The sequence below is a fragment of the Giraffa tippelskirchi genome, chromosome 2 (genome assembly GCF_054371585.1).
Source record: "Giraffa tippelskirchi isolate mGirTip1 chromosome 2, T2T-mGirTip1v1.2.pri, whole genome shotgun sequence".
In the NCBI taxonomy this organism is placed as follows: Eukaryota; Metazoa; Chordata; class Mammalia; order Artiodactyla; family Giraffidae; genus Giraffa; species Giraffa tippelskirchi.
This window is the reverse complement of record NC_137276.1, coordinates 31,178,892-31,206,646: the sequence shown is the minus strand read 5'-3', so window position 1 is coordinate 31,206,646 and position 27,755 is coordinate 31,178,892. Positions and strand designations below refer to the sequence as shown.

The following is a 27,755-nucleotide window of genomic DNA, read 5'->3' as shown; positions in this document are numbered from 1 at the left end:
TGAAAGACCAAGTCTGATGTGACCTGCCCCCAGGCCCCTAGGATCTGACAAGTTCCTATTTGTTATTCAGTTTTGCTCTCCTTACCTGAGTGTTAAGAGTGGAAGTGCTTGCCCTCACCTTGCAGCCTCCCTCCCTCCCTTCCTTCTTTCTTTCTTCCTTCCCCCTCCCCCTTGCACCCTGGTAAGTCTTTTGAGGAAAGCAAATCTTGGAACCCAGACTAAAACCCAATTATTAACAAGCTCAAAAATTTAGCTGTTCCAATGCTGCATGGAGCAGGGGGACAGGACAAGGTTGACAGCCCTTCTTGTGGGAAAAGCTTGGTGGACCCAAAGATTGCTCTGCTCTTCTCTGGTCACACTGCTTCCAGCAGGCTGGTTTCAGTCTGGTGCCAGGTTTAAAAAAGATGTCAAAAAGACTGCCTTCTGCAAAATCTAGAAATGACAGTAATATCTCCAGCCACAATATTAGCAGCAAGAGCACCACTGTGAACCAAACAATTATCCTATGACAGATAGTGATCTATTGTTTTATTTGATCTTTAAAACAACTCTTTACAGGTGAGAAATCAGAGTTTATTGAAGTTATGTAATAAGGCTTGTTGTTGTTCAGTTGCTAAGTTGTGTCTGACACTTTGTGACCCCATGGACTGCAGCACGCCAGGCTTCCCTGTCTTCCACATCTCCTGGAGTTTGCTTAAATTCATGTTCACTGAGTCGGTGATGCCATCTAACCATCTCATCCTCTGCCATGCTCTTCTTCTTTTGCCTTTAATCTTTCCCAGCATCATGGTCTTTTCCAATGAGTTGGCTCTTCACATCATATGGCCAAAATACTGGAGCTTCAGCTTCAGGATCAGTCCTTTCAATGAATATTCAGGGTTGATTTCCTTTAGGATTGACTGGTTTGATCTCCTTGCAGTCCAAGGGACTCTCAGGAGTCTTCTCCAGCACCACAATTCAAAAACATCAGTTCTTCGGTGTTCAGCCTTGTTTATGGTCCAACTCTCGTGTATGTACATGGCTACTGGAAAAATCATAGCTTTGATTACACGAACTTTTGCCAGCAAAGTGATGTCTCTGTTTTTTAATACACTGTCTAGGTTTGTGATAGCTTTCCTTCAAAGGAACAAGCATTTTTTAATTTCCTGGCTGAGGTCATTGTCTGCAGTGATGTTGGAGCCCAAGAAAAGAAAGTCTGTCCCTGCTTCCACTTTTTCCCCTTATATTTGCCATGAAGTGATGGGACCAGATACCATGATCTTAATTTTTTGAATGTTGAGTTTCAAGTCAGCTTTTTCACTCTCTTCTTTCATCCTCATCAAGAGGCTCTTTAGTTCCTCTTCCCTTTCTGTCATTTGAGTGGTATCATCTGCATATCTGAGGTTGTTGATATTTCTCCCGGTAATAAGGCAGATATATGTTACTCTGTATAAATTTCGTGGTGGGAGGAGATGCCCTGGAGAATCTTCCACCTGCTCTGCTCTGGGGCCTCTGCACCATGGCCTTGGCTGTTAGGATGGAAGGGGCTGGCTGGGAGGGTTGCATTACTATGGGGACATCTACAGAACTCTCAGACCAAGATTGACAACCCAACTCACTTTAGAATAATGCAAGTTTGTAAGGAAAGATTTCAGTGATGTGACAGGCATGGTTTGCTCATGGAAAGTGAGAGGCTGAGTCTCTAGACTGGGAGTGTGGGCCCCCAGATGACCCTCAGTTGCACCCATTTTGCACTCACCCCACCTGCTGTTTGCCCAACTCTGGAGGTTTTGATGGTTGGAGAGGCCACACATTGCTCCAGTCAGTGGCCCCTGTGGGTAACTTTGTGGGGCAATAGGGAATTGGGTCCTTTCTTATACATTTTGCCAGAAATGTGACAGCAGTAGACTGGTCCTCCTCAGGGCAGTCCTCTGATCAGCTGGTAGTGGGGGCCTGGCAGTCAGAAGAGGATGCTTGCTGGTTGAGATTACTGAGTATCCCAGACAAGTCTACCCCATGTGGTTATTACATATTATCTATTCCACCAATACACAGAAAAAATGCAAACTATCTATATAAAGCAAAGCCAATTTATTCATGAAGACTTGGATGAGAGGTTAACCAGGACCCCATGTTACTTGTACGATTCTTCTACAACAGTGGCTCGGGCCTTGAGGACTTGCCTGCCTCAAGCCATATCCTGGGAAGCTGACATCTCAAGGGTGAATTCATCTTCCTGGGTCAAAGATGGTTCAAGGTCACATGCTCCTGAGGTCCCTGAAGACCACATGGGCTGCATTGCGTCCAGCGGCTCCCATGACACCTCCTCCTGGAAGGGAGCCTCCCATGAGCCAAAGCTGTGCTCACCCCTTCCCACCCTTCTATCCCCCAATGGGATTGCCAAGGCACCAGCCACAAAGCAGAACAGGGAAGACTGAAGGGTGGTACTGGAGTATGGGTAACAGAACCAGCTGGGACAATTATCAAGACAGATCCTGGACTCCCCTTCAGGCTTCCTGAATCCATGCAGGAAGGTCCAGTGCCTGGTCCAAGTAAGTGTCCCCCTTCCCCTTCCCAGCCTGAGAGCTGATGGGCCAGATGGCAAGACTCCCAGCACACGAAACTAGAACGTGGGACTAAGAGTTGAGGGGAAGACCTGGCAGTACAGGCCTGTCTGGGAGGCCACGGCCCACATAGCTCAGAGGAAGCACCTGTATGAGATGAGCCTCCACGGGGTCAGGTAGGCCTGGGATGGGAGCAGGGAAGAATTTTAAAATTGAGAAACTGGACGTGGCGATCCTTACTGGTCTCAAATATGGACACAGAATTTAGACCCATGGGTCCCTCACAACCCCCAGCGGGAACTGGAGAGATGCATTCACTACAACATGTCCCCAGGACTCACGAAGAGGGGGTGAGTGAACCTGAGGGTTCTGGCTGGAGAATTCTCAACGCAAGGGAGGGCTTGTTCTCCTGGGAGTTCCCTGCTCCCTTCCCTCTCATCTCCCGCCTTGTTCACCTTCCCCTCTGTCTGCAAGCTTCCGATGTCTGGCCGGCCCTCGCCACCCACCTGGGGTAGTGGGACCGAGGCTCACTCACCAGGATGGGCCCCGCTTCCACAGAGATACAGGCCCCGGAGAGGGCTGCGGTAGCTGGAGTGCAGGGGCACAGGACGCGCAAAGTACAGCTGGTCCAGGCTCATGGCGCAGTGGAATACGTTCTGCAGAGGCAGGGCCATAGTCGTTAACATAGGAGTGTTACAGTCTCCACCGCCTTCCCCTCCCCTGTTCTCCAAGGAAGGTTCTTCTCCTTCTAGGGTGTTTTTGGGCTCTTGTAATGCAGAATGAGGAGAGGAAGAAAGGGAACAGGCATGTGTCCCAGGGCTGGGGGTGAATTTTCCTAGAGGCATTTTTCAAGAAGGAAGAAAGGTTGGGAGCATCTTCAGAGGGTGAGAAAACTGAATGGGAGAGAAAAGGGGGATTTTAAAGATTTTGTTGTGGACTATAAATCCCCCTCACTCTGTTTGAAAAGTAGAGGAATTTGATTTATTTTGACTGCTGATGTATGTTTCTTTGGCCAAGACACTCATCTGAGCCTGGACCCTGGGGTCCAAGGTCACAGTGAGTGGCAGACAAGGGTGCTGAGACCCGAGTGTGGTTCTACTCCAATGGCCTGGGTCAGACCAGCTGAGGAGGGAGGGGTGTGGGGGAAGGGGAAGATCACACCCGAGGGGTAGGTCTGACAAGAAGACCAACATCTGTTGGACATCATGGTGGGGGTCACCGTCGCCTGCCCCTTCACTGTGTCCCCAGCTGAGCTTGTTCTCTTCCCTGGAGTTTCCTCCTTGACGGATGGACGGATGGCATCACCTCCCCCTCCTCGGCCTCCAGGTGGACCCTTTATGTCCCCTCCACCCCCCTCTCTGCACATACGTTTATCAAGATGTCTCAATCTGCCTGCCCTAAGCCTTCCACCTCAACCCCTTCCTTTCCCTCTCCACTGCCTGGCCTCCCTCACTCTCTAGCCTGCCTATGCTGTCCAATAAAAATATAATTGGAGCTACACATATACTTTTAGATTTTCCATTAGCCACATGAACACTTAAAAAGAAACTGGTGAAATTAATGTTAATAATATATTTAATTTAACCCAATTAAATAATGTTTAATTTAACCCCATAGATCCAAAATATCATTTCAACATGTGGTTGATATTAAAATTATTGATGAAGAAATAAAATAAAATTATTGATGAGACTTACTGCATTTTTTTGGTCTTTGCCATCTGGGGTGCATTTTATATTGAAACACATCTCACGTTGGCCTGGCCACATCTAAGTACTCAATAGCTAGTTGCTGCTGTACTGGCCCTGGTGTCCTACCCACTCCCTGCCTCCAGGCTCAGTGAGTTGTTGATAAATTGAAGAGAAGTGTGAGATCAAGCTGCCTGGGGGAGGGGAGGTCCCTCTGAAGAAAGGCAGATGGGAGATGCTGACATGGACGTCTGGGCAGAAATCCCACAGTTCTGGTGATCTGCCCAGTGGGCGCCGCCTCTCCCGTCTACATCTCCTCTCTCTTCCCCCACTGCCTAAAACTGACCATGTCTCTTTCCTCTCTCCCCTGTGGTCTCTGCCCCTGTCCTCCCTTCCTGCCTAAGGCTGGGTGTGGAGGGACAAGATAAAGCCAAGTGGGCATGTCAGGGAGTGGAGGTGCAAAGAGAGTGAAGGGAGAGTGTGACAAGAGCCTCCCGTCCTATATGAACTCACCCCCCCAGGAAGCCCAAAGACTCTCTCCAAGTCAGGGGGTGTGAGGATGTCTCTGCCCACCACGGAGCCCTTGAAGCCGGGTGCGTAGGCCTCGATGCAATCAAACACTGGGTGCCAAACACAGGGAAATGAGACAGTGTTATGAAAAAGAAGAGGCTTATGATTATACAATTTGGCAAATTTACTAAATTCGTTAAACTCTACATTTAAAATGAATATTTTCATATGCAAATTATACCTCAATAAGCAAAACAACAACAACAAAACAAACAACACAGTCCACCAGCAAATAAACAATTCTTTATGAAGGCCTGTGGGTCTCAGATTATCCCAGCCTCCCACTCTTTCCCACCTTTATACTCCAACCCTAAACTGTCTCCCCTTGAATATGCAAAGATTTCTTCACCTCATTGCTCCACTCAAGTTATTTCTTTTGCTTGGAATGCCCTTTGCTGCCTGGTCAACTCCTATTCACCCTTTAAAACTCAGCTCAAATGTCCCTTTCTCTGGAAAGCTTTCCTGTCACTCTGGCTCATGGCTCCTCCTTTGGTTCACACAGTCCGTTGACTGTAAGATTGGTTTATTATTCTCCCCCATTGGACTGTGAGCAACCTGAGGACAAGAACTATGTCTTTTTGGCTTTCTTAGCCCACAGCCTGACCCCAGCAGGCACTCACTGTGTTGATTTCGGTTTCCCTGTGTATTCCTCTCTCCTTGGCACAGGTCTTGTGGGTGTTAATCTGGAGTGGGGCCATCAGGAGGAGAGGGGTCCATTCAGGCCACTCAGCCAGCTGTCACTACAGAGACCTGATGGTCTAGCTCTCCTTACCTCTGTCTGCGTAAGCGTTTCTCTGCTGCTCATCCCAGGCCTTGCCTCCAGCCAGCGTGTAGGGCGTGTACTGAGTGAAGAGGGAGACGACATGGCAGCCGGGGGGAGCCAGGGTGGGGTCCAGCGAGGAAGGGATGCAGAGCTCGATCAGAGGTCTGTGTACGACAGGGGAGGAGAGAGGGCAGGGCCTGAAGAGCAACACCTGCCTGAGGCAAGGGGCCGTGGAGCCATCCTGAGATGACAGGACAAAGTGAAGACCTGAGCTAGGGATGCTGGGGCCGTAAGGTTATGGCGGTGTTTGCCTGCACGAGCTTGGTGACCAGCAGGACAGTCCAGACCACCCACGGGGAGCTCTCTCACTCCTAGGTCCCTGACTCAGCCAGACCTCCAGGCTCCAGGCTCTTGGGTCCCACCTGGCCCAGGGAGGTGAATGCGCAGTGGGCCCTGCCCCCACCCCCACACACACCCTTTGCTCTAACCAGAGGCTCAAGCGTCTCCAGGTCCCCCACCTCTTGGAAGGCAGGCCATCCAGGGCGTCTTCAAAGGCCTGGTGGACAAGGAAGGTGTCCTCACAGTTCAGGTGGATGGAGCACTGGTGATGGGGCAATGGCTGGCCCCTGGGAGTGTTGGGGGCTGCCAGGAAGTCAGGCAGCCTGTTGACAGCCACTGAGAGACCAAAGGGGAGGGTCAGGGCCCAGAGGCCTGGGTCTTCAGCCCCTCCAGGGCCCTCCTTCTCTACCTATCACCTGCTCCCCCACCTGGTGGGCTGGAAACAAGAAGCATGAAAAAGTGTTTCACCTTCAAATAGGGGGCAGGCTGGGGGGCAGGGAATAGAGACAGGTTGGTCTTTCCCAGACATGGAGATTTCTCACTCAGAAAATCTCAGAAGAGACAGTTCTGCAGTCCGTTGTGCCTCTTACCATTGATCTTGGTAACAGGTGACTGGGTGTCCAGTTGGGCGATTCTTGCAACGAACTCCTCAGGAAGCCACTCCTGAAAAGAGAAGGTTTCACCCTAGAGGTGACTGAGGCCCCAAGGGGGTTGCCTTCCTCCTTTACTCAGACCAGTCCCTCAACCTCTACTGCAGGAGATCCTCTCCCTCCCTCAGAGTTAGCCCAAAATACCTCCTCTGTGAAGCCCTCCTGGACTCCTCCCACTCAGGGTTAACCACTTCTTCCTGTGTACTTTGCCAGCGTCCTGGCAGTAAGTGGCCCAGACCAGCTCCTGTTATGGATGTGGCCCGAGAGCTGCAGCCTCTTTCTCCTCTGGCCTCTAAGCTCTTGGAAGTCGTGATGATCTCAAACTTGTCTTAAGATGCTTTTGAAACTGGTGTTTGCTGAATTTTATTAGTGGAATAACTTAGAAAAATGATGCCTTGTCCCCAAGAATAAACCCCACGTCATTGGGAGCTCCATGCTCATACACATATTAGCACATCTTTGGGGGACAGGGCACATGTGGTCGATTGCAAAAACTGTTCCAAGTCCCCACCCCTCCCTATACGGACACCTCTTTCTATTGCCCTCACACTGTGACTCTGAGCTTGGCCGTGAGAGAAGGCTAATGTTAGTAAATAGGAGGCAAACAGAAGCACTTGCGTGATTGAGTTTGCTCCATTTTGCCTTGTGCCAGACCCTGAGGACATGTCTGGACTATTGCGCTGGGGGATAAGAAACACATGGAGCAGAGCTGAGTCATCCTGGACATTCTGACTGAGACCCCTGGACTGGCCACAGCTGTCAGCAGGGCCCACAAGTTCCCTTCAGCTGCTGGAAGATGTGTGGGTGAGCCCAGATCAGCTGAACTCAGTCAATATCAACTGATTCCTCCTGCTCCGTGTACTAATCTGTAACTCTTGTGATATGCTCAGCAGTTGTGTGGTTGTTAGGCAACCTTCATGTGATGATGGGTTATTGACACAAACAGTGGAATCAGATCTGGTTAGAGGGGAAAAATCAGGACAGCAGGAAAGCTGTAGAAACAACTCTGGGTTGAAAGTCAGACTTGGGTTCTAGCTGTGGCTCTGCCAATCGCACACTGCCTGGGCTCGGTCACCTCACCTTCCTGGACCTTTCCCTCACCTGTGAGGCTTGTTGCTACCTGCCTGTTAGGTAAGTGGAGAAGGACGGGCTTCCCCAAGTGTGGGGAGACTTGGCATTCACATCTCCCACCCTGATGCAGCCCCGTGAAGCCCCCAGGTTCCACCCCCCAGCCCCGTGCTGGGAGACACCTCATCTCCTCCCCAGCCTCACCTGTGGCGTCAACTTCAGGAAGGTGATCTGTGGCGACGCGTTGGACAGAACCACTTTGCTCCTTACCTCCGAGCCATCTTGCAGCACGACTCCTTGAACGCGTCCTCCACTGCTCACCTGCACCTTAGCCACGGTCTAGGACCACCGGCAGGAGCCCCCGGGACCCCCCGGGAAGGGAAACAAGGGTTGGTTCTTGGGGGATTTCTGCTGTTTGTGCTGCTCCTAGGCACTCACAGCCTTCTCATCCCCTGCCAATTTCCCACAGATCCTGGTGAGGTGTCAGCCCACTCCCCAATACAAAGGCTCACCCCAAATGTCTGATGGTAGTGCAAATTCAAAAGGGGACAGGCCTGGGTCACAGCTGCTCAGCCAGCAACAGTCTTCAGAGCCCAAACCCAGCCTTGTCCATCAGTAAGCTAAGGACCCTCCAAATCTGAGACTTTGTTCTATTCTAAGATACTTGCCAAAAATCGGGGTGGGCGTTGAGGGGCTGTTCACCTTTTCGGTGAAGATGCTGACTCCATGTGCAGTGGCTGAGCTTGCGATGGCGTCAGAGAGGGCACCCATGCCACCCTGGACATAGCCCCAGGCCCCCCGAATCCCCTCCAGACTCCCCATCACGTGATGGAGCAGCACATACCTGAGGACAGATAATCAGGTCAGTGGCTGGAGATGGGGTTTAATCTCCCCAGAATTCTAGGTGCAAATATTCTTTCTCTCTCAGTTCCTTGAATGGACCACATAATCCACTTGCAGTTCTACATCTGCACATGCTGTTCTGGAATCTAGAACCCCCTTCCTCCCTCTTCTTTTGTTTGGCTAATTCCTCCTATCCCTAGGGTTTCAGACGAAACAGCTCTTCCTCATGGGGGCTTCTCTGAGCCGGGACCACATTTCCCCCTGCCTCGTTTTCCCATCACAGTGCCCACAGTAAACAGTTCTCCACTCCACTCCTCATTCTGTATCTGCCTCTCCCACAGGGATTTCAGCTCCATTCACTACGGTGTCCTCAGCACTTAGTGCAGGCAACTGCTCCATCCATATTTATTGAAAGAATTAATGGGAAAAAAAAGTCTTAAAGGCCCATTTCATAAACTGGGCAGTGGCGAAGCCTCCTGGACATCCCCAGAGAAAAGGACCTGGAGGCCCCAGCTGGAAAATCCTAATTGGCTGGGTGATCTTGGTCAAGGTGTTGCAAGCACTTGCCAACGCACACCCCTCTTTTTCATGGCCCTGGGAAATTTGGGGCTGGCTTAGTGTGTGTTGGAAAACCACTTCCCAGGGGTGCTCTTATCCCTCGAGAGATAAGCCACATTGACAGCTTCTAGCTGCGTCTTCTGGTGCCCTGGAAATGGCCCAAGACTTGGCAGCATCCTCTATCCTTACACACACACACAGACACACACACACACACCCTCCATTCCTGCTCCTACAGGGCTCATTAACTCCTACCACAACTGCACACTCCGCTGTGTCTGACTGCCTCCTCTTGGATGAGGCTGTCGGCACACCTCCCACTCACAAAGGGAAAGGCAGCTTCCCATCCGTGTGAAGGTGTCTGTGTGTGTGTGTGTGTGTGTGCCTCCTGGAACCCAGGGAAAGGGCCTGCGGGAGAAGGGCAGGCATAGGGGCTTCGTGGGAAGGGAAGAGAGGATAGATAGATAGATAGATGGACAGATGATGCATAGATAGATAGAGAAGAAGATACTCATGTTGAGACATCACAGCAGGAGGCAGGACTGAGGCTCTTCTACTGCAGCAGTGGGGAGCAGTGGCTAGGAAGGAAGACTTGGCAGGCTTGTGGGGGTTGGACAAGTCAGGCTGGAAATCAGCTCTGCCCTTACTAGCTGGGTGACTTTTGGAAGGATATCTCCCTTCTCTGAACCACAGCTCTCCAATCTTGCCTTGAGGGTTAAATGAATCCTGTGTGAAGTAGTCGGCGCCTGCCTGGTTCATCGGGTGAGTTCAATGAGTGATAGTTTTCGCTCTTGCAGGGGTATCTGCTCCCCTCCCGCTGCCCCACCTCACCTTCCACACTCACCCACTTCCTGGAATGTAGGGATTTGTCATGGCTCCAATCACTGCATCCGTTGCTAGAGTGGCTTTTAGAGGCTCAGACTCAAACCACTGATCCAGCACCTGGGAAAGCAGAGCAGCATGGAGAAGGGCTTACCAGGCCCCCTCATGGCGAGGTCCAGCCTGAGGCTGGGGCACCGCTCACCTTGGCGGCTGGAGCTGTGAGGACCTGGTAATACCAGGGCAGCTGGGCTCCCAGGATGCAACCTGAAAGAAGAGATTCATAAAATGTAAACCGAGACAGGCAAGAAGGGAACACTTTGATCCTAATGTCTCTGCACCTGTTTCTTTATCTATAAAATGGGAGTCATATTTTCTACCCTTAAAAGCTATTGTGAGGATTAAATGAGGTGGGTAAAGCATTTCTAAGTCTATAGGCACTTAATACATTTTAACTGTTAGAATTATTTTGGGGCCATTTTAATTTGTATCTTACTCTCTTTGAATTCTCTAAGGCTGTACCCTGGGAGGCAGTGGCTTGGCTAACCCATTTCTCTGACACTGATTCAAATTAGCTCAGAGAGTAACTGGGCACTAGAACCTTGAAGGTAGAAGTCATGAACTCTAGGCATTTTGCCAAAGTGCCAAGCTTGCCGTCCGGCACATAGCAGTTGCTCAATAAATGTTTACTGCTGCTGCTAAGTCGCTTCAGTCGGGTCCGACTCTGTGCGACCCCATAGACGGCAGCCCACCAGGCTCCCCCATCCCTGGGATTCTCCAGGCAAGAACACTGGAGTGGGTTGCCATTTCCTTCTCCAGTGCATGAAAGGGAAAAGTGAAAGTGAAGTCGCTCAGTCGTGTCCGACTCTTAGCGACTCCATGGACTGTAGCCTGCCAGGCTCCTCCGTCCATGGGATTTTCCAGGCAAGAGTACTGGAGTGGGGTGCCATTGCCTTCTCCGTTTACTAGTGAATGCTTAATGCATGTTTATTGCATGAAGTTCCTTGGACTGGCGATGTGGGAGGCAATGTCTGCTCTTGACATTTGTGATAGATTCTACCAGCTCGGCTCCTTCACCCTCCCCGTGTCCACACACTTTGCCCTGTAACTGCACTGCCTCCCACCCTAGCTGAGCGGACCCGCCTTACTTCTTGATTCTGGGCTCACATGATTTGTTTGGCCATTGGAGTGTTTGCCGACATGATGCAATCAGGGGCTTGAAACTGGCCTGCACATCGAGGCTTGCCCTCTGCACTTTTGTCATTAATATAAGAAGGTCATGTCTGGACGAGCCTGCATTTTCCAAGAAGAGGATGAGAGGCACCTGGAGGAGGGCTGCCCCAGCCACAGATGCATGCATGAGACCAGATCAGACCAGCTCAGCCCAGCTAGGACCGGCTGATCCTTGCAGACACATGAGAAATAAATGTTTATTTTTACATGCCACTGGAATGTTGTAGTTTGTTATGTGGCAACTTTGTGACCACAGTTAACTGGTTCAGTATTTTTGTAGAATATAGATGCTTAACTGGTCTTTGTATCCTTGTTGTTTGTTGTTCAGTTGCTTAGTCATATCCGACTCTTTGAGACCCCATGGACTGCAGTACGCCAGGCTTCCTTGTCCATCACGAACTCCTGGAGCTTACTCAAACTCATGTCCATTGAGTCAGTGGTGTTATCCAACCATCTCATCCTCTGTCGTCCCCTTCTCCTCCTGCCTTCAATCTTCCCCAGCATCAGGGTCTTTTCCAGTGAGTTGGCTCTTCACATCAGGTGGCCAAAGTATTGGAGCTTTAGCTTCAGCATCAGTCCTTCCAATGAATATTCAGGGTTAATTTCCTTTAGGATTGACTGCTTTGATCTCCTTGTTGTCCAAGGGACTCTCTAGAGTCTTCTCCAACACCACAGTTGGGTACACTTTGTACCCTAGAGGAGTGGTAGAAAATAATAGCAGGCTTGGTGAAACTTCCCTTCTCATACCCGTGGCAGACATCACTAATTCACCACAGATATTTTTCTTGCTGAGTCCAATCATCTAGCATCCTTCTTGTATGGGGGCATCTCTTCAAACTCTCTTGGCCCCATCTCTCTCAGCCTCCCCCAGCCACGGCTGTGGTGACGAGCTCCATGCAGGCTCCGGCCAGCTGCATGCAGTGTAACCTGACTGCATCTCACCTGAGGCCTGTAAGATGCGCTTCTTCTTCATTTCTTCCCTGGGGCCTCTCTTGACACCATGACAGGATACCCATGGGACTCACTTGGCACCCATGGATGCACAACCTAGAAGTTAGTGCCTCATGTGGGAGTTAATACCCCTGGGGGCAACCTCTGAACGTCAGCGAACAGAACCCAGTTCGTAAATGTTTCCCCTTTCTTCTCTTGGGCACGTTGTCACTTGCATTCCCTAAGGCTCCTCAGAGGGTCCAGGCAGGACATTATCGCTCACAGTGGTGGCCAGTTCAGTAACGCACCCTGGTACCGACTCTCCCTCCTTCCCATTCCTCCTCCTTTTCCTAGGATCCCCCTTCACAATGAACTGCTTGCACATAAGCCTTTGGTTCAGGCTCCATTTTTAGAGCATGCCAGCCTAAGATAAGACTGTCTCACTTACAGTGCTCCTGCTACTGCTGCTAAGTCGCTTCAGTCGTGTCTGACTCTGCGACCCCATAGATGGCAGCCTACCAGGCCCCCCCGTTCCTGGGATTCTCCAGGCAAGAACACTGGAGTGGGTTGCCATTTCCTTCTCTAATGCATGAAAGTGAAAAGTGAAAGTGAAGTCGCTCAGTCGTGTCCGACTCTTTGCAACCCCATGGACTGCAGCCCACCAGGCTCCTCTGTCCATGGGATTTTCCAGGCAAGAGTACTGGAGTGGGTTGCCACTGCCTTCTCCGACAGTGCTCCCAGGCGGCCCCTATTAATTGACAGCAGTTGGCAGGCTGCCTCGGAGGTTCAGGCTTATGTCCAATCACGGAGAAATTGGGCTCAGCCACATGAAGGCGCTCATCATGCCCTGATACCTGCCCTTGGACTTACCTGCCTGCCACAGGGGCTTGAGGGTGGACAGTGACTTGAGCCTTTGTAGCAGGGAACCCTGCTGCAAGGCCTCCAGGTCCACCGGGGCTGAGTCCAGCAGAGGGTCAATGGCTAATGCCAAGCGATCCATGAATGCCTCATATTTGGGAAAGGCCTGCAACAGAGCTCTGAGTCAAGGTCCCATTGCCTAGAATCCCACAGGACCCTGTCCCCATGATCTGCCCTCCAGACCACCTGGCCTGCTGTCCCCCAGCCAAGCCTTGATGGTTCCTCAGGCCCCATGCCCTGCCAAGCATGACTCCGCTTGGCTGTGCAGAGTTACTCCCAGTTCTAGGTGTGTGCACTGGTGTCAGCACTAGGGGAGGTGAGAGAGAGCCTGCATAGTAATAGTAGGAGAGGGTGGCAGGGACAAGGGTCTAAGGCTGGCCAGTTGTCAGCCATGGAAACTCAAGTACCCTAGGACATGGTCTCTGTGATAAACCAAAGACCACTTAAAAGTTTCTTCTCTCTGTCCTGTCTTTCTATATCTTACTGGTAGAAGTAAGATCTCTTGTTCTGTACCCCAGCATGTTGACTGTTCCTTCCTGATCTGCAAACCCCACCCCCACATCCTCTCATCACCAGCAGGAACAGAACCCTGCCTCTCTTCACCCCACAATCTCCTACAACAGAATGCATATGACAGCCTGCTTATGACCCTTCCTTCCCTGGATGGATGACAGGAGCAGGGATGGACATTTATGCCACCTGAGGCCCTATCTTACTTCTTAGCCCAGAGTCTCTAATTTTTGGTTCTAGAACTCTTGGATATACCCATGGAATTTTAACACCTGTTACCTTAAGAAAAGCTCTGTGTTGAATTGCACTGGAGACTCTTGATTAAAATGGAGGTAAACAGCTTTCTCTGCAATAGGTCTTCAATGTGACAACGTGCAAAGACAAAACTAGAATTCTGCTCCTGACTTTCCACACTGAGATGTGGCCTCTGCCTCCTGTTCCTGTGGTCACCAGCCATGGCCACGGCCACTGTCCTCTAGCCCAGGGACCCAGTCTTGTCCTGAATCCTCTCCAGTGCATCTGAGATGGATAGGACTTGGAGGAGAGAGTGTAGGGAGTGCAATCTACAGAGTACAACTGTACAAAAGAATCATGTGCTAAGCACTTAAAAAAAAAGCAAAGCTCCCCAAGTGACCTGATTGTCCACTAGGTTAGGAAACCACTGGTTAAAGAGAGAGGCTGGATCTGTGGTTTTCTTGGTTTTACCAGATAGCAGATTAACAGAACAAAAATCATCCCCCATGGATTGCTTAACCCAGGTTCTTCTTAGAAAAATGTCTCCACCAAGATATGAATTAACGCTATGGCATCAGCTTGTATCTAGGCTTGGTACAACAAATGGCCACTCAGAGAATCTTTTTCTGTCTGTAAAACCAATCACATCAGGCCCATTACATTCAATGACTCATCTAGACAAAGCTACCCAACAAACTCCTCGCAGTTCAGTCCCAAAGGAAAAATTGTGCCTTCTCCATCAGACCTGCTCATCATCATGGGCACATTCTTGCCTTGGGCTGCCAGGGAAGGATGCCAAAATAGATAAATATTTATTATAACTTTCTTGTCCTAAATTCCTGATCCAGTTTGTTCTACCCTTAATTGTCTCTGATCCCCCCTTTTTCTTTTTGACCTTCATGTGTTTTAATATGGAAAACCACTTGGAATTCTGTCTGAAAGGAGAGGTAGAAAGCACATACAATACAAAGACGTATCAGTGGATTCCCTTTTGAAACTTGAACAGTGGCTTAATGCTGCACATACACGGGTTTGAGGGTCTCCCGTGTCCACTGGTCTTAGCCACTGTTTTCCACCCCTTCTCTTTGCAGTGCCCAAGATCAAAGGCTGGCACAGATTGGAGCCCTCGTAGGGCAGATGGGGTGGCCTGTCCACACCCCTGTGGCCTTGGACAACCTACTCTGGGAGAATTCCAACCAGGTCTATTTCCTTTCAACAGCGGTCTCCAAAGGACTTCCCTGGGGGTCCAGTGGCTAAGTTTCTGCATTTCCAATGCAGGGGGCCCAGGTTCAATCCCTGGTCAGGGATCTAGTTTTCACATGCTGCAACTAAATATCCCACATACTGCAACTATAAGACCTGGGGCAGTCAAATAATTTTTTTTTTTAAAGAGCTCATCTCTCAGAAAATAATGTTTAAAAGAAAAAAGAGCAGCCTCCAGGCTGAGATGGAGGAGAAGATCCATTGCTGGTCACTTTCCCTACCTGGGCATCCTTCCGTGAGAACTGGGCGATCTGCTTCTGGTTTTCCGCCATGTCTGTGCCCAGCAGAAGGGACCGGGGCACCTTGTCCCCTGTGCCCCCTTCCAGCATGGGGGTGAAGGAGTAGGGGTTTCGAAGATGAAGCCTCAGCCCGTGTTTCTGCAGAACACAGACAGCACAGGTAACATTTGAAGGTATCTGCCCATAATCCTTCTCTGATTGTGTTTGGGTGACCTGTATTTTTCTGGGCTCCAAAATCACTGCAAATGGTGACTGCAGCCATGAAATTAAAAGATGCTTACTCCTTGGAAGGAAAGTTATGACCAATGTAGACAGCATATTAAAAAGCAGAGATATTACTTTGCCAACAAAGGTCCATCTAGTCAAGGCTATGGTTTTTCCAGTAGTCATGTATGGATGTGAGAGTTGGACTATAAAGAAAGCTGAGCACTGAAGAATTGATGCTTTTGAACTATGGTATTGGAGAAGACTCTTGAGCGTCCCTTGGACTGCAAGGAGATCCAACCAGTGCATCCTAAAGGAGATCAGTCCTGAGTGTTCATTGGAAGGACTGATGTTGAAGCTGAAGCTCCAGTATTTTGGCCACCTGATGTGAAGAGCTGATTTGAAAAAGACCCTGATTCTGGGAAAGATTGAAGGCAGGAGGAGAAGGGGATGACAGAGGATGAGATGGTTGGATGGTATCACCAACTCAATGGAGAAGAGTTTGGGTAGACTCCAGGAGTTGGTGATGGACAGGGAGGCCTGGAGTGCTGTGGTCCATGGGGTGACGAAGAGTCAGACACGACTGAGTGACTGAACTAAACTGAACTGACCTGTATGTATATTTAGGTACCTGTATGCAAGTTCCCAGGGGAATCCCAGGTGGCGCTAGTGGTAAAGAACCCACCTGCCAATGCGGGAGACATAAGAGATGTGGGTTCAATTCCTGGGTCAGGAAGATCCCCTGGAGAAGGGAATGGCAACATATTCCAGTATTCTTGCCTGGAGAATCCCATGTACCAAGGAGCCTGGCGGGCTACAGTCCATGGGGTAACAGAGAGTTGGACATGACTGAAGTGGCTTAGCAAGGACATATACATGTAGTTTCCCAAGGCATGTGGTCCTGGTTCCTATCTTTGATATAAGCGTATAAAAAGCCCTCTTGCCCAGGCACACTGTGGCAGGCCATACCACACCATGCGATGCCACACATACATGCCACGCCATGCTATGCCACATCACACTGTGCCACACTACCCAGTGCCAGGGACTGTACTAGGGCTTACAATGGTTACAACACAATGGCTCTGTAAGTATATCATCCTCATCGTACAAATGCAATAGCAGAGGCTCAGAGAAGTGAAATAACGTGTTCAAGGTCACACAGGGAGGTGGATCCAGGTTTCAAACCACATCCCTGTGTCTCTAAAGCCCTGGCTCTCAGCAGTAGTCTGTAAATGCTCCCATATCAGAAATAATTAAAACTGAGAAAGACGCAATAAAGCCACAGTTATGTGAAAATCCATACTTACAAGGTAGATAAATTATTCACATAAAAAAACCCTTTTATTTACTTTGCAGACTCATTATTCCATGGTCACTTTAAATGGAAGTTCCCTTGATGCATTTAAAATATTTGATTTACAAATATTTGACTAGCACATAGAACTTTCCAAGAGCACATTTACTTCTTCAAAGAAGGTGGAGATAAAATAAAAGGGGCCTGTGCTACCCCTACAAATAAGACTTCCTGTTCCCTCTAGAGACTTTTTTCCTAAACCACTTTATTCACGCATGATTGACATACAAGGAGCTGTATGTACTAAAAGTATGCAACTTGACAGATTTGGCCTCTAGAGACTTCTTCCCCCAGATACACTTTGGTCTGCTCCCACCTCTTTGAGGTCTTTGCTCAGATGTTACCTGAGTAGCATGCTCAGCTCCCCCCAACTCTTTGGCTCTGCTTTATTTTTCTCCAAAGCACTTGTCACCACCTGGTCAGTGACATACTTAGTTTTCCTCTGTCTACCCAGGTAGAATGTGAGCTCTATGAACTCAGGGGCTGAGTCTCTTTTGCTCAGCACTGTATCTGCAGCATCTAGACACCACGTGATCAATACATAGTCTATGGACTAACTAAATGCACTGCTGCAGACAGGGCACCACCCCAGAGGACAGAAATGAGATCTGTGAGCAGAAGTTTTAGGAAAACACACAGAAACCCAAAGAGACCTTTCCAATATTACCGCAGAAGTCTCCCCCAACCACGGTCGTTCTAGACTGCAGGATCTCCATGACTGAGCATTGTGGAGGTGAGTCTGAGTGTTGGAAGGGGTAGGGCTGGGAGATCTACAGGAATGCTGCGATAAGGAATTTCTTTGATTACAAACTGGAGGAATTTCCAGCTTACTTCCTCTTGATACAGTGAACTCTCTACCATGCAGGAGGCACCCTCAGTTCCTCTGAGTCTCTCACCCTTGGCCTCCCATTCATCACCAACTCTCAGAGCTCAGCCTCCAGACCTCATCTCCCCATCCCCCTGCCCTGCCTCAGCCCAGCTGCCACCTTCTGAGCCGCCCTGCAACCGCTTCCACCACAATCCACGCTATCCAGCAGGAGGACCAATCTTTCATAAAGTCATAAATCCCATCACCTCACTTCCCAATTCAGCACCTCTACTGTCTCCCTGCTGTGCTCAGATAAAACGCAGGCCCTTCCTCCCAGCCCACAAGGCCCAGTCTCCTCTGGCCCTGCCCATCTCCCATACTGTCTGCTGTCCCTCTGCCTGGTACTTCTGCTCTGGCCACTTGACCTTCCTTTCCCTTAGGCCTGTCCACTTCCACCTCCTTCTGACTGGAATATTCTCCCCTCAGATGTCCACAGTGCTGGTGACTTCTTGGCATTTGAATGTCAGCTCAAATGTCCTCCCCACCTCCAAGGGAGGTTTTCCTGGTCACCAGTCCAGGCTGGGCCTCCAGGCCCTCACTGTCATGTTGCTTGCTTTCCTTTCTATAGGTGTGCTTACCTCCACTTGAAGTTCTCTCACTAAGAGCTCAGCCTCGCCACCCTCGCTCATCATGCTCGGTCCACATGTCTCTCCCAGGGCCTGGCACAGGGCAGATGCTCAGAAACATTTGCTGAATGAATGAATCAATAACCCCCTAAAAAGGGATCCAAGAAGAACCCAGGGATTGCTGCAAGTCTAAGTAAATGAACACGATTCATTTATTTGTCTGATTCCAGGACTTTCTCCCATAAAGAGAGTGACTGCCATGTCCGACTCCTCGTGACCCCATGGACTGCAGCGTGCCAGGCTTCCCTGTCCTTCACTATCTCCTGGAGTTTGCTCAATCTCATGTCCATTGAGTCGATGATACTATCCAACCATCTCATCCTCTGTCGCCCCCTTCTCCTCCTGCCCTCACTCTTTCCCAGCATTAGGGTCTTTTCCAATGAGGCGGCTTTTCACATCAGGAGGCCGAAGTATTGGAGCCCCAGCCAGCTGCCCCAGGCACTATGCTAATGATGAGCGAACACCAACAGCCTTCTGAGGCTGGTAAGATTACACCCCCATCTTACAGATAAGGAAGACAAAGCACCATAAGGCTAAGTCACACAGCTGCTAACGGCAGAGCAGAGATTCAAAACTGAACAGTTAGGTTCCAGAGGCTGAAATCGCAGCCCTGTGCTCTACCCAGGACAAAGGTTGGTCCTGAGAGCTCACATCTGAGACCTGGCCCACGGCCACCAGCAAAGTGCACGAGGCTGAGCAGGGTGGCTATCAAGACGCCCTTGGCAGCAGCACATCAGAACTCAGAACAGGGAGGAGTCAGTTAGACTTGGCTCCTCAGTCATTTTCTTGTGTGTGAGCTTAACTCCCTGAGTTCCCTCATAAAAAGGGGACTCCTACCCATGCATTTGCAACTGTGCATAACTAGCGTGTCTGAAAATTGCCTTCAGTGATAGGCTGGTTTGTCTGGGGACAGAGACCCATCCCTAGGCCTTGGCAGGATTTCACCTGATCCTGGCTGGTGACAGGTATGCTCGCTGTCTCAGGGACTCAAAGAATAATTTCTTTCATGGGTGACCATGGCTTAATGTCTTATTAATTTCAAACTCAGCGCCGAGCTGGTGTTGAAGTGCTGTCAGCATCATATACAGATGGCACTCAGGGCCCTCTCTGAGTGGTGGGTGACAGAGGCACCAAGCAGCTAAGTGGTTCCAGGAATGCATGACCGTGATTGTCAAAAAGGCAGCTAGGGGTAAAAGGAAACTGAAAGGGCGGGGGGGCAAGACTGTGGACTAAGGTAAGGCTAAGAGGAGTCAACAGGGGCAGACTGGGAGTGCCCAGGATGCCCTACAACAGCTCAGAAGCCCGAAGAGCTGAAAGTCTGACTTCTTGCTCAAGTTGCCAAGGATGGTGACTGGCTCTCAAGTGTAAGGAGGGCAGCAGGTGGGCCCAGGACCTAAGGCAAACTCAGATGCCTGGGTGCCCAAGGGTTCCTATGGGGGCTGGACAGGGCCCCGGGGAGTGATGGACAAAGCACAGACAGGATGGCATTTGTGTAAGGGGTCAGCTGGTGCAGCATCTAGGAACATGGGCTTTGAGACGTTTGATTTGGGTATGAAATTTCTCGATCTTTAAGACACCAGGTGGGCCAGACGAAGCCCATCTGTGGGCAGGCATCATGGAGAGCATGGGCGACAGACACACCCTTGGAGGGAAGAGTAGCAGCTGCCCACTTTCCCAGCCCCCAGGCCATGAGCAGGTGGATGGACACACACATGTATACACACACACACACACACTTTACCTTCAGCTCCAATTCGGAGTAAATCTGCGGTCGTAGCAGGCTGAGGAGGTAGGATGCTCGGGAGAACTTAAACCCTGAAGATGAATTGGATGAAGACAGTCACAGTGATCACCAGTGGTCACCCCCACGCCCCTTCACCCACCTCTTTGGCTCACCTGGGATTATCTCCTCTGTGACAGCCGCACCCCCGATCACATGGCGTCTCTCGAAGACCGCCGTGTTCACCCCAAATCTCTGCAGGTATGCCGCCTGGGACGAGGCACACAGGCCTTCCTTTTATTCCTGGGGTCGACCTGCAGTCTTAGGGACCTCACCACAGGGCTGGCTCAAGCTGTCCCTGCCTCTGAGATGCCCTTCCCCTGCCCTTCCATAAATGCCCACCTCCTCAGATGTCCTCTGAGACCTGACATGACTGCTCATGCCCCTCCATTTCCCAGCCCCAGGTGACCTTCCCTCCTGCAAGGTCCGGAGCATCTGTGAGCTCGTGCCCATCTCCTGGGCAGAGTGGCGGCAAGCCTTGCCCTCCTCCCTAGCCTGCAGCAGGCAGCACGGGGCGGGGCGGGGCGGGAGGGAGGCACAGGGCTGGGGGGAGGGGCGCGTGCCGTGTGAGCACTGAGGACGCCGCCCAGGTTCCACTCCCCTCTTTTCCTGCTGGGGCGACCTCAGTACCTGATCCATCTGGCCTCAATTTCCTTCTGTGTAAAAATGGGGCTGATGATAGCAACACTCACTTTTCCTGCTTCACAGGGCTCCTGTGAGAATTCTCTGAGCTGGTCGCTAGAAGAAACTTATACAGGGGTCCCTGGCACATGGGGATGTGTTGTCAATGAAGCTATGATTATAATACGGCGTCATTTTGGGGAACAAATGTTTCAGGGGAGAGTATTAATTTTTCTCTAGCACTTGGTGGAAAATCAATAAATATTTGTTGAACCAAACTAGTCCTGCATCTACTGACCTAAAATGCTGGCCCTCCCACCATCACCACAACCAAGGTGACAACACGGATGGTGTAGCTCAGAAGGTAGACTTTTGGTGACTACTCTGCCAGATGCTGTGCAAGCATTGTCTCATATGATCCACCTTAGAGGTAGGCACCGTGATTCTCCCCATTTCACAGAGGAGGAAAGTGAGGCTCAGTGAGGCTAACAGCTCAAGTTCACAGAACTGATGAGTAGAGGTGTGGAAACTGAACCCAGTCTGTACCCAAAATCTACGCTCCTGACACATCCTAACGAGAAAGGAGAAAGAGGAGCCTCGGTGTCACATTTGGAAACTGGCCTGGCCTCAGAGGTGAGCCATCTTTCTCCCATTAGACAGCAACATTCCCACAATGATGACTGTAGACAGAGGTGGTCTGAGACCACGATACATGTGACAGAGCAGGGCCACTTCACAGTTGTGTCTTTGCAAAGACAAGACAAGGTCTGTGGGTCACCTCAAGATCCCAAACACTGGCTCTCTTGGCCAAGATGCGTGATGCCATGCGTGCATGGTGACCGCTCTCTGCACGCTAGTCTCCCCTCCCTGCAGACACGGTTTACAGAGATGCCCCTGTTCTCCGACAGTAACTAATCTAGGGCCAACTCCCTACTTTCTCAGGCTGTCCCCAAATCATCCAGCGAAGTGCACGACCTAGAGTAAGTTCTTCCTATATCCTCTCATCCTAGGATGCCCCACGGTCACCTTTTGTGCAACGCTTCTTGAGCCGGGCCCTCAGGGCACATCATCTATTTCCCTTCCCCTCAATTCAGTGAGGGTGGGCATTTTAATTCTCATTTTATCATGGGTCAGAGAGATTAGCTGACTGGCCTTAACCTTCACTGGTGGAAAGTGGCTGAGCTGGGAGACAAACGCATATTCATATTAATATAAAAATCAGTGTTTTAAATGACTGATCAGTTGAGTTAAATAGGGTGCTTCTCTGATAGCTCAGTTGGTAAAGAATCTGCCTGCAATGAGGACACCTTGGTTTGATTCCTGGGTCGGGAAGATAAACTGGTGAAGGGATAGTCTACCCACTCCAGTATTCTTAGGCTTCCCTTGTGGCTCAGCTGGTAAAGAATCCACCTGCAACTCCCCAGGGCTGGGACAATCCCCTGGAGAAGGGAAAGGCTATCCATTCCAGTATTCTGGCCTGGAGAATTCCATGGACTGTATAGTCCATGGGGTCGCAAAGAGTTGGACACGACTGGGCCACTTTCACTTTCGCTTGAGTTAAATAATGTCACCTGTAACATTTTTGAATAAAAATCTGCTATACTGGGGAAAGTATTGACATAACACAGGTCTCCTGGCTCCCCACATTGCTGAATCCCCTGCACTGATATTCTAGAGCAGATGCTGCTCAGGAGACTGCTCTGTGTGAATCTTGAGGCCTGAACCTCCGTCACACACTATGGCCTCCTAGGGGTACACGGACTCTGGTTTGAGAAGCACAGCCTCAGGGTCACCCTGACCTGCGGTCAGCCTGGGACCCAGAAGCCAACTGTGTCAGCCAGGGCCCTGCCTCCTCCGCTGGATTGACTCCCTCACTGTCTCCAGGGTGCACTTTGGACCATGTGTAGCTGCATGTTCCCCAAGGTGGCACCTGGCCTAGACCTAGCTGGGGAACACTCGCTCTGTATACAAGGACAGCGCACCATGTGGAGTCAAAGGGTCCCCAGCCCCAGTTACCTGCTCCCTAAGGTTCCAACCTGCCTCCCGTATTACGTCCATTACACACTTTCCCAGCCGTTTATCACCTTGCTTTTGAAAGTTCAAGGGGGAAACCTATGAGCATTAAGGAGAGGCAAGCAATCCTATATCGTCTTTAAGGACTGTGGATGTCCACTTGAGACAGTCACTGGTCAGCACCAGGGTGAGGGGACCAGCCGGCCTTTGCTTCTCCCCAGTGACCCTCATCCTGCCGGCTTCCTTACACTCCTGCTGGGAGCCACACACCCAGGGGCCAGTGAAGTGGGACAGAGGGGGAGGGACTCACAGCCACCAGCCCGTTATGTCCTGCAACGAGACAGAGAGGGGAGGAAAGTGAGACAGTGGTCAGATACCTTCTTTGAGGAGTGTGGCCACCCACCCTTGTCCCCATGCCCGTGAAGATCCTGGTGAGGTAGCAGAACCTGTACCTGGATGTTGGAACAGCATCTAGCTTGATACTGTCAGACACCTGGTCTTTGGGGAGTCACAAAACCCTGGTTCTTGTCCTGAACTGAAAAAAGTCCTGTCACCTTGGCTTGGCCAATGGCTCATGCTGGAGTGGGGACAAGGGGAACTGGCAGGTGTGAGATGAAAGCAACCCCACAAAGCCTTGCTGGGCTTCCAGCAAGGGAGGATGAGCAGATGACTGTTGGAGGGAGTGTCAGAGTTGACTTAGAGGAAGAGAGGGAGGCATGATTGTACTCTGATGCTGGTGTCCCCAGTCATCCAGGTAAGTGCTGGTCGTGTGGACGGTTGCTGCCAAGCAGGACTTTCTTTGCCCAAACATGCCGCACAACAGTGTTCCAGAAGGGGAATCTTTGTCAGTTCCGTGTTCCCAAGATAAACCAGAACAGCTCAAAATGAACTCAACACATACGGCTCCAACGTTTGCTAGAGCTGCTGAGTGTGCTTCAGGGTACTAGACAACTGGGCAGATTTGTCTGGTATATTCTTTCCAAAAATTTTAGGCAGGCAGCCCCTGGGGTGCAAGCCCTGAACTTGGTTTGGGGTCCCATGTTCCACACTAAGTCCATGGCTAGCAAGTGCCTCTCCAGCTCTGAGAAGCTTCAGGATCACTTGAGAACGTGTGTCAACACCGATTCCCCGAGCCCTCCCTGGGATCTACTGGGCAGGTTGGGGGCAGGGACCAGGATGGACTTCACAGAAGCTCCTTGGTCATTCAGATGCAGGTGGTCTCAGACCCACAGGCCAAGCACGTGTTTCGTGAACTAATATTGAATCATGTGATAAGCATGTCATGATCTATTTGATTATATTTCATTTAAAAATGCTGGTTGATAGAGTACTGTTTTTACTTGCTTTTGATAATTTTAAGTTAAAAAAGTGTGATGGATGGGAATTATGAATGAATTGCAACCTGAAGTCTGAAAAGCCATGCTCTCAAACACATACAGCAGATTAAAGGCAGAGTGTCCTGGGCTCACCATGGCATCTGCTGTCTTTTTCACGTGTAAACAGAGGGCCTGCTGGGCTTGCAGTGTCGCAGGGAGGATGACCAGTAATAAACCTAAAGCACTTGTGCCTTAGCAGACCCATAATCAGTACTGATCATAAATCCTGGAAAACTAATAAAGGCTTCCAGACAACAGGGTCCAGTTCGGTCATCACATGTAAGCCCCCACAAACGCACAAACAGATCTCAAATGGCAAAGGGCAGGGATCCAACAGCCCAAGTTCCTCTGCCCTCCACCACTCCCCCACCCTAGTTGTGGCTGAACTTTGTCCTGCGGCTTCTGGTGACCTCTCCCTTCCCCTGGAAGGAGTCTTAAGCTTCAGGCTCAGCTAATCTCCAAGCCTGACTGCAGGGTTCCTCAGACAGCAGGCACAGAGGGGTGCGGGGGAGGGGTGTGCTGAACGTGGGTTCCTGAATGTGTGGGCTGCAGGCGCCACATCAGATCCACTCCAAGAGCTGGTTAGGTGTGCTGATCCCCTCAGAAGCCTAATCGCCAGGTAGGGGTCCTTGAACTGCATTTTAACAAGCTCCTTGGGTCATCCCTTAGGCAAATTTGGTCAAGTAACTGAATCAGGGTGATGCCCAGGTTACTGGTGTGACTTCAGGGAGCAGAGATGATCTGCAACTCAGAAGATGTCGCTGTGCTCCTCACTCAGGTCCTTCAAACCAGGCTGCCTGCATTGCTTGGTAATCAGAGAAGCAACGCTGAAGAAAAATTCACAGCGGAGACTCACACACTTGTGAGCCATTTACCCAGGTATCTGGGGACCTAGGATCAACCCTCTCTGCCAAGAGACAGCAGGGGTGGGTTGTCTCCAAGGGCAGGAAAGGTCGGAGGAACTTCCGTTTACTGAGCCCAGTCAGTGGGCATTGGAGCTGGAGTCCCCCAGCCCTGGAAGTTGGTGAGACAGTTGTCAAACACAGCCCCTGATAAAAATTATGTAAACTTACAACGAAATAATGATATTAAAGACAAACGTAATAAATATTCAAATCTTGTCACCTCCTAATTGTTTTACTGTATTTTCCTGTTGTCTATGCCTTCACGGTTATTTACATCCATGGACACACACAGGGGCCATGCTACCTGATGATGCCTGGCTGCATCTCTCTCCCAAATTCACATTCAGAGACATCACGTTGGTAACGTAGAAAAAGGCCACAGTGGGAATATTCACACCATGGAAATCCACGAACACTACACACGAGGGCCCGGGTCATTATTTTTTTGGTTGTTAGACTTAAGAAAGTGATGGAGAAAATGCTAATAATGCAAATTAAACTTAACTGACAGTTGTGCCCATAGCAGTTACATTGTGAAATAGAGCAAACAATTGAGGAATTGTTCTCCTCAATTATTTTGAGGATAATATTTTGTTTGCAAAATATTATCCGACTGAGCAAGATCATTCCAGTTGTTGAAGGAGAGAAGTTCAGATGTAAATCTTTGTTTCACTTTCTTTCTGCTCTTTTAAAGAAAAGAATATCAAACAATGTTTCCTTTGGAACTGTTTTCATTTGTCAAATTGCAGCTGTAGGTTGGTTACTGAGTTCGGCAAAAGTCATAAGCACTTGCCAAGAGTGGACTGGTTACCTGGAATTTAGAGTATTGTATATTTTATCTGCAAAACTGTGCTACACTTCTTTTGACTTCAGTATTTACAATAAACTTATGTATGGATATATATGCACACATTTCCCCCTGGAGAGGTGACTGGTAAGCATTTACCAGCACAGAACTGCCTGTGGGGATGAAAATGAAGAAAGGCCCAAGTAGCGATGCAGCTTTAAAGCCATGTGATGAGCAGGTCTTTCCAGGCCTGTCATCCCCTCTCTGTATAAACTCAGTTGGAAATAACATCAGAAGTGGAATTTGGGGCTCCCTGTGAGTGGAAGGCCCCGAGCAAAGGAGCCTGGTTCTGGCCTGGAGCTTCACAGGCTCAAGGTGGAATCAGTGCCCTGCACCCTGGGGCTCAGCAAAGCGCAGCAGGGTCACTGCAGCAGGTCCTCTATGGCCCAGGCGGGCAAGGCCGTGGGGGCTGTCATTTCTGCAGACAAGTGGGAGGACCTCCAGGACTTGTGTCTATTTTTTCCTAACTCCCCTTGAAGCAATGACTGTAGCGTCCTCAGGATGGTCTAAGTGGTCAGGTGCTGGTGACCAGAACTCAGGTCACTTGTGTTAATTACTCACACTAGTTAGTCGTGTCTGACTCTTTGTGACCCCATGGACTGTAGCCTGCCAGGTTCCTCTATCCATGGGATTCTCCAGGCAAGAACAGTGGAGTGGGTTGCCACTTCCTTCTCCAGGGGATCTTCCTAACCCAGGGATTAAACCCGGGTCTTCTGCACTGCTGGCAGATTCTTTACCATTTGAGCCACCAGGGAAGCCCTAGGACACTTGGGGCGGCAGGATTTCACAGGTTTGTTGTACCAGGGCTCCTTCCTTGCAACCCTTATCTACCATATGCTTTCCAAGAATGTGGCAGCAACTAGCTAATTTCATAGGAGATACATGGAAACCCCTGAACTCACTTAGTCCTCCCTGGTCATTTTAGATGGGAAGACTCAAGCCCAGAGAGGGCAAAAATCTGCTCCAGGCCACACAGCAAGTCGATGGCAGAGCCAGCTCCAGAATCCTGGCACTTGCTCGCAGGCAGGTGGACTATCCACCCTAGCACTTGCTCTCACCCCAAATCCTGGCCAGCTTGTGCCAAAGCAGTGAGAGGGCAGGGGTGTGGAAGGGCCCCCCCACCCCCGCAGGATTCTGAGCAGGCTGCCCTCTGGCCCCTCAACTCTGGCCCAGCCCACTTTACCTGCGCCTATAACCACTGCATCGTACTCAGGCTTCAGGCATCCCCTGGCGTCCGAGAGAGCTCGTCTCCACGCGGGGCGGGGAGAGGCGCCCATGGCCCTGCTGAGCCCTCGGCCACATGCGGTCATTTCTGCCCAGGACTAGGCCGGGAATTTGCTTGCAAGCAGCCTTCTGTGCCTCTCCAGGCAGGAGGAGGAGCGGGGAGAAGGAGGAAGAGGAGGAGCTGCAGCCCAGCTGCTGTACTTGGCCCTGGGCTGCGACTAAATGGGGACACTAAATTGCCTGCGGCCCGGCCTGTCCACCGGAGGCAGAGTCATGGGCGGTCACTTGTTAACCCGGCAGAGGTCCTGCGCCTCCAGACCTCCAGAGCGATCACTGTGCTGCTTGTTCTCTAGGGCTCCGCTGTGCCAGGCGCTGTGCCAACCAGTCGTGCAACCCCTCATGTGGGCCCCAGACGGAGAGCACTGAGGCGCGTGTGCACGTATGTTCCAAAGGGCCGTCCCCTCCCGTGCTGTCCTGCTTCTCATTAAGGAATTCAACGTTCAGGATGAGCTGGGGGTGGGAATCCAAGTAAAGAGAGGGGCTCAGGTTGGACTCGGCTCCAACTTCCCGTCCTTCCGGCTTGTAACAGGGTACCTGCTCTATGCCTGCAGCAGGCTCGGGGACCCGCTGCCTGAAGGACCAGGGCCTCTGCAACACTGCAGGGGTCGGGGGGGCATCTGCCCCTGGGACATCCAGAGAGCCCTGCGTCTTTGCCCAAATGCTTTAAGGCAATCCAATTCACGGGCTTTCGCAACGCTGGAAAGGT

The 27,755-nt window shown here is 50.6% G+C and overlaps 1 protein-coding gene across 3 annotated transcripts; it reads right to left on the bottom strand.

The window, feature by feature from the left end:
* Window positions 1–2,051: 2,051 nt before the first annotated feature.
* Window positions 2,052–27,151, bottom strand: PYROXD2 (pyridine nucleotide-disulphide oxidoreductase domain 2). 3 transcript variants are annotated; one of them, XM_081573587.1, is made up of 16 exons: window positions 26,949–27,146; window positions 22,948–22,967; window positions 20,120–20,213; window positions 19,965–20,038; window positions 15,151–15,306; window positions 12,875–13,028; window positions 10,047–10,108; window positions 9,867–9,964; window positions 8,324–8,465; window positions 7,826–7,960; window positions 6,494–6,566; window positions 6,083–6,239; window positions 5,574–5,728; window positions 4,745–4,851; window positions 3,079–3,199; window positions 2,052–2,308 (listed from the first exon to the last, which is right to left on the bottom strand). In XM_081573587.1, the coding sequence occupies exons 1-16, from the start codon at window positions 27,073–27,075 to the stop codon at window positions 2,238–2,240; spliced, it is 1,746 nt and encodes a 581-aa protein (XP_081429713.1). In that variant the 5' UTR covers window positions 27,076–27,146; the 3' UTR covers window positions 2,052–2,237. The 3 variants fall into 3 exon arrangements, with proteins under 3 accessions (XP_081429713.1, XP_081429714.1, XP_081429712.1); XM_081573588.1 differs by lacking the exon at window positions 26,949–27,146 and adding an exon at window positions 23,090–23,442; XM_081573586.1 differs by lacking the exon at window positions 22,948–22,967 and having other exon boundaries at window positions 26,935–27,151.
* Between the last annotated feature and the right edge of the window lie 604 nt (window positions 27,152–27,755).